The sequence below is a fragment of the Poecilia formosa genome, unplaced genomic scaffold (genome assembly GCF_000485575.1).
Source record: "Poecilia formosa unplaced genomic scaffold, Poecilia_formosa-5.1.2 Scaffold838, whole genome shotgun sequence".
NCBI lineage: Eukaryota > Metazoa > Chordata > Actinopteri > Cyprinodontiformes > Poeciliidae > Poecilia > Poecilia formosa.
The window spans coordinates 51,327-58,072 of NW_006800777.1; the positions used below are offsets into that span (position 1 = coordinate 51,327).

Genomic DNA, 6,746 nt, shown 5'->3' on the forward strand with positions numbered 1-6,746 from the left:
TAGATAGATAGATAGATAGATAGATAGATAGATAGATAGATAGATAGATAGATAGATAGATAGATAGATAGATAGATAGATAGATAGATAGCTCCATATTGCAGCTGTAGTTTCCAGTTGCTTTGCAGTACTACACTCAGAGTCAATCACCATTTCTGTTTCATGGTTTCATTTTGATACCTGCAGTTCTTTTAAGTGTCAATGTACTTATTACAACAAACATTGTTTTTCACACACACTGTGTGTATCGGTACATATCCCAAAGGATTTGCAGGGTTTTCTCCCTGGGGCTGAGAGCAGAGCTTAGCCAGTCGGTTCACTAGAAGAAGTCAGCAACTAGGTCTCATTACAGCAAGCAACCCTGTGCAGTATTTCAGAAATGTGAGGACGGCTGCTGACATGTGGCTTTCCACTCACTCATCATTACTGGGGATTGTAACTAAATACAGAGAGTAACGCATCTAAATAAAAATAGTTATTTTGGGTCTTGGAGAGTATTCAGGTTGAGGATTTTTATGGCTTGTTAGTGAAACATTATGGTGGCATGTTGTTCAGTGAGATGGGATTTATGTAGTGTGAAAGGTGAAAACAGACAGAATTCAGTCAGACAAGTGTTTGAGTTGTCAGTGCGCAGCAGCAGCAGACACACTCACCTTGAGGAAACTAGACATTCCATCATGTTTGTTGCTGTTTTGTTCAGAGAGCTTTGTGATGATCTGTTCCCTCTTTGTTTAGATTCTGCTCTGAATTTACACTGAACGAAAGCACTTTTTTATAGTGAAATCAAATACATCAACTGTATTTGATGTGTTTTTCCCCTTTTTGTTGGAAAGTCAGCTTCTTGTCATGTAATTATATCAGAAGTTCACAACAGCATCATGAGCAGCTTAAAATCTCATTTTCATGTGAAAAGATCCAAGTTTTTTTTTACTCCTGACATTAAAACAAGGCAAAAGTTGTGGTTCTCCATTCTGAGTTCATTTAATATGTGAACATTAGGTTAATTTGTTCCACAACAGAAAACATGAACCTGCTTCTGATATGGCTCTTATTAAAAACCAAGTTAAAAAAAAATACAGTTTTAGAGAAACTGATTCTTTCATTCTTAGTTTTATTCCAGTTCCATTTATTCAGATTATAGCAGAGGTCCCAGAATGCATATTCCCAAATATGCATTCATATTTGGGAATATGAATGCATATTCATAAAAACATGAGGTTCATAACCATGAATTTAGTTTTTCTAAATTGGAAATATTTACAGAAATCTGAGTTAGTGTTAGTGTTGTAAAAAGTGAAACAGTGTAGTTGCTGTTCTGCCGGAGCTGACAGCATTGGGTTACTCCAATGAGGATTTTATGAACTGTTGCATGTCTAGTAGACATATTGCCTAAACAAAATCATACAATATCATCATATTGAGAAATATAATGTAAACTCTGATGAGCAAATGATTATGTTGTACTTTGTGGTTTGCATGGTTTATTTAAACATTATAAATATTTGTATAAATGTAATGAAGTTGAGATTAATTTCAACAGTACAATATTAGTAATCACTGCTGCAGCTGCTGCTTGATGTAGAATGATGTCAGAGATGCACAATAGAAGCAGTTTGAAGTTCAGCTGCCAGGATCAACAAACCACTGTCACACACACTCCACTGATGCATATATAGAAAAACATTCTTACCTAATCCGATGAGTGTTCCTGTCACCCACATGATCTCCGATACAAGGCAGGCCAGTGACAGAGCAGCTGTGGGAACTTTCCCGTATTTGATCTGGAAGGGGTCCATCATAGTTACGTATTTACTGTTCCGCATTGGCTCAGCGAAGAAGAAGCCACCTTTGGTTATAAATGAAAACAGTCACGCGTCATGTAGTGACACAACAAAACACATTCCTGTCCTTTTTTTAGCACTTTCAGTAGACATAGTGAGCAGTTAGACATTCCCACAAGGATGATCTCTGCTTTAAACAAGAGGTTTGGTCTAAAACTGGGATATCTATCTGTTGTTTGGGTAGATTTTGTTAACTGTCAGGGCTTTTTTTTTTTTTTTTTACTTTTTTATGAAATTATACAAATTAATGCTTGAAGTAAGTGCACTTTATCAAAAAATGTGCCATCGTGTAAAAAAACAACAAAAAAAACTGCAGAATTTTGATTAATTTTTTACAATAACAGAGCAGAAGCAAGATCCTGAATAGACTCAGTCAGCAGTGGTGTGCCTCAAGGGTTGGTCCTTGGACCCCACCCTGTTCACATTCAGCATCATCTCGTCATTCATCACAGGATTTCCTTCTATTGTTATGCACATCAAAGCCGACCTTGCCTCTCTCTCCAGATTAATCCACATCACTTTCCAACTAAACACTAAAAACAAAAGCTGTTCCAGGTGTAACGCCTCAACACCTGGGTGCTGTTGGCCATCTCTGCACACAACATTCATCTTTTTTCCTCTAGATAACAATCTTGGTGTAAGATTTCAACCCTCAACTTACATTTGAAACTAACATCAAAACAACTCTGTAAATCTCTGTCTCTCATCTCAAAAACATCTCCAAACTCTGTCCATCACTCTGCTTCACTGACACTAAAAGACTTGTTACATACATAGTGCAGCAGGGACCTGATGGAGCAAAGGAAACATGATTGCATGAGCAAGTTCTGAATCCCTCCACTGACTCCCCGTCTCTCTCCATCCTTATTCACTGATTCGTCTATAACAAAAGCTTGAAGCTAACAAAGCTTCAAAGCGTTGCTCACTAAGTTTCCATCACAAATGTGAGCAAAACTGTTAATATTTCAATAATGCTGAAAAACCATTTTGCATTATGGTGTTTCCATAAAAAATAGTTAAAATCACATGTGAATAAGTTTATTCACACAATAAGTCATAAAAAAAAACTTGCCAACCAACCACTTCCTGTCGTCGTCTTCTTTGTTGTTCACGATGCTTTTTTGCATCACATGATCATCAGACTGCATCCGTGACTGCATATAGACTGCATCTATACACCCTTGTCCCTAATGGGGTCGGGAGGTGCCTATCTCCAGCGAACGTTCCGGACGAGAGGCGGGGTACACCCTGGACAGGTCGCTAGTCTGTCGCAGGGAAACACAGAGACAGACAAGACACACTCACACCTAGGGAGAATTTAGAGAGACCAATTAACCTCCCACAGTCCATGTTTTTGGACTGTGGGAGGAAGCTGGAGTACCCAGAGAGAACCCACTCATGGACAGGGAGAACATACAAACTCCATGCAGAGAGACCCCAGGCTGGGAATCAAACCCAGAACCTTCTTGCTGCAAGGCAACAGTGCTACCAACTGCACCACTGTGCAGTCCAAGATCATGAGACTCATGTGATCCAAATGCAGTTTTGAAAAATAAACCAATTTCAATACAACTGGAAAAAACCTTAAAACATCTTATCAAAAATCGTGTTTTTTCAAAATTGACATGTTTCTGTTAAGCTAATTCATTTTCAAAATGCCAAATTTTACAATTATGTGGTTAGAACTTAGAACAACACTCCTTATTTAAGATATGCACAGGTTCTTCTCTGTGCTTGAATGCTCTGTAGAGTGCATTATGTTGAATCTGAATGACTGTACAAACTTCAAAAAGAAATACAGATTGATAATAGTTTAGGTTCTGTTTACCATCATCATATTCTTCACCACTCGTTTCAGCCTCAGCATCCTCATTTTGGCAAACCATTACACTGGAAACACAAAATGTTTTAATCTTTCCGTAGGAAGTAAGTAAACTTGTGGCTCTTTTTTAAGACATAATGATTATAAAGTTCTTAAATAAACAACTAAAATATACAAAGCAAATTAAACAAAAGCAGATATTAAGATGTTTTTAAGCGGCTGTTGAAGGAAGTTGCTGAGTCAGCTGATCTCAGTGAAAAAGGAAGAGAGTTTTGGCATTCCAGAAGAAAAACTTGTCTCCTTCAGGCCTCAGGTAGTCAGGGACTATCAACTGGTCTTCATCACTGGATCTCAAGGCCCTAATTGGGCTGACATGTAGATTGCTGCCTGTAAAAGCAAAGCTACCAACTCAAAACCAGGATCTTGATATGGCTCAAACATAACCTGGAGCCAATGCATTAACAGCAGAATCACATGAGAAAAGGCTGCTGGCAGCAGCATTTTGCAGAGGCTGCAGCTGATCTTGTTAAGTTCTGGTCGGATGTGTGTAAAGTCAGATGAAGTAAAAGCAGGAAGTAAAAGTTCCAGTTTAGGTTGAGAGACAGTGGAGATACTTTTAGCAAGATTTCGCCACTGGTAGAAACAGAATCAAACCCAAGATTTTATCTGATTTTCAAGCATTTCCAAAAGTTGATTTTTATGAAATCAACTTTCATAAAAAGTTGATTTATGAAAATCAACTTTTTGATTGAATAAAGATAAGGGCCAAGAGGCCAAGAGGCCCTTATCTTTATTTGTTTCATTTTCTTTTAATTCAATTTAGGAAAACTGTCATACATGCAGCTTTTGTCTAGGCATTTTAGTAAAATATGCAGTATTGAGACTTCATCTGGAAGAAAATAAATATACAACTGTTTGCGTAACAATGGCAGGACAAATCCTTAAAAGATGACAGTATGGAACCAAGAGGGAGTAGATACAGAAAAAACAACATTGGCTCCAAAATAGGACCTGATGGAACACCAAACTGAACAGGACTGAAAGTTGTTGACAAGAAGATTTATTTATTAAAAACAGAACCTGAAACACCAGCCAAAACCCTCAGCCTGTTCAGCAGGGACAAAGGGCCAACAGCACCCAAAGCTGAAGTCAGATCTAGCATGACTGAACATCTGGAGCAAAATATCTGAGACTAGAAGAGTTGTTTCATTTGAATTTATGAAACCCTGCCTGACAATGATCCTGTCATCTGATACAGATGAAGAACAGCAGTTAATGGCTTCACCACAATTTTCTCTAAAATCAAGAATGAAGCTCTAAGACTAAGGAAAGTTTTCCACTCTAGTTTTCCTAAAGCCAGTGCATCACTGCAGTCTGAGATAATCATGCACCTAACCGCTGTGAAGCTTTAGCTTAGTGTGTTTATGACAGTTGTGTTGCTGCTAATGTTAGGAAAAGCTATTTGCTTTAAGATGAAAATCTGTACTTGATGGAAATGACGCCAACATCTTTTGATGTCTCATCTCTGCTCCCACTAAATGAACAGCCTTTATTTACAGGCCTTTTTAGCCAGCAGGTATTTTAAATCAGTACCTATTTTAAATCAGTGTCTGCTGCTGCTCTTAAGACATTGATTAAGACTTGTTGTAGATCATACAACAAGTAGAGGTAGCACTCAGCATAATGAAGTGGTCTGCTCTCCTGTACAGAGAGACGTCCCAGCTGAAGCTATAAATAATTTACCATCCTCAGTGAAACTGATCATGACACACTCTGTCTGTTTCTACAGGACAACAGAGAGGAAATCTTACCTATTATGAAACACAGTGTTGCTGTTATCGGCATCACAGCCCAGGTCAGACCCATGGATGGGTTGTAGACAGCTTCAGCTGTGCCCACAATGAATCCGCCTCCAACCCATGTAGCTGAGGGACAGAAATACACACACAGCTTCACACAGAGGCAGAAAGCACCGCGGCCGCAGCTGCTGCTGCCATGTGCATATTTTCACTCACAAACTCACAAATTCAAAAGAAAACAAGTACTTATTTGTTCCAATACAAAACAGTTAGTCGAAATATTAAAAAATGTTCTTTTATGCTGTCAAAAAATAAATCAACAAGAGTTTTGATTTTTATTTTCCTTTTCTTATTTAAAGAAAAATAATAATCATTAAAAAAACATAAAAATCGTAGACGAGAAATGTAAAAACTGATACATAAGTCACAGGAAGAAGACAGGAACTGTTAAAAAATTTACTGTAACTATTAAAGGAGCGGTTTCTTCTGTACAAACACAAAATTTGGTCCCAAATATATTTTCAACCAGAAAACAAAAACACCATGAACTTATCAAATAAAAACCTTCTTTAATCTCATCTGAGTTCAATGTCAAAAGGACTCAGTGCTACCAGCGGCTATCGGCAGTGTTTGGCTAAATAAAGCCTGAGGCTGCCACTGACTGATAACATAGTTCATGTGTGGAGGGTTTCACAGAACATGGCACCATCAACACCAGTTTTTAACTTCATTTTAGTCAGTGATCTTAGGCTTTTGTTATTTTAAACATGAACATGTAATACTGTACCTGTTAAAATGAAAATCAATGATCAATTTCCCCCCTGTTTCTGGTTTCAATTGAGGAAATGTAAATATAAACATGGAAATATAAACATATATAGAATAAACATACTAGTTTATAACTAGTTTATTCTTGTTTTGGTAGTTGGATGTTTTCATGAGAAAACATGTTACTCCAGTAACTGGAGTTTGATTTAAAAAAAAAAGTATGAAAAGTTAGATAAGATCAATTTTCTTGTGGAAAAACTGATTTGTAGAAATTTAAATTTGATTTAATGTTTGTTTTTTGTTTGAGATAATTAAAGTTAAAGTCACACAGAAACTTAAAATTGTTTGGGGGGTTTTATAAACAAGTATTTCCAGACAGTTCTGTGACCATATCATAACAGTAGGGGGAGCTTCCACAATTACTTTTTTTTCCACCACTACAAAACTAGCAAATATCATTTTTATAAACAAATACCACTAAGTGATATTTTATAAGCCGTCTCCCATATATGGTTA

The 6,746-nt window shown here is 37.1% G+C and overlaps 1 protein-coding gene across 1 annotated transcript in view; it reads right to left on the reverse strand.

Annotated features, from left to right (window-relative positions):
- The window catches only part of LOC103131796 (high-affinity choline transporter 1-like), a 30,612-nt gene that overhangs the window by 22,794 nt on the left and 1,072 nt on the right, over nt 1–6,746 (reverse strand). The window contains exons 2-3 of the mRNA XM_007543524.2: nt 5,475–5,588; nt 1,691–1,846 (exon numbers count right to left, since the gene is read on the reverse strand). Of these exons, the coding sequence (XP_007543586.1) occupies nt 1,691–1,846; nt 5,475–5,588 (270 nt within the window). The remainder of the gene's footprint in view (nt 1–1,690; nt 1,847–5,474; nt 5,589–6,746) is intronic.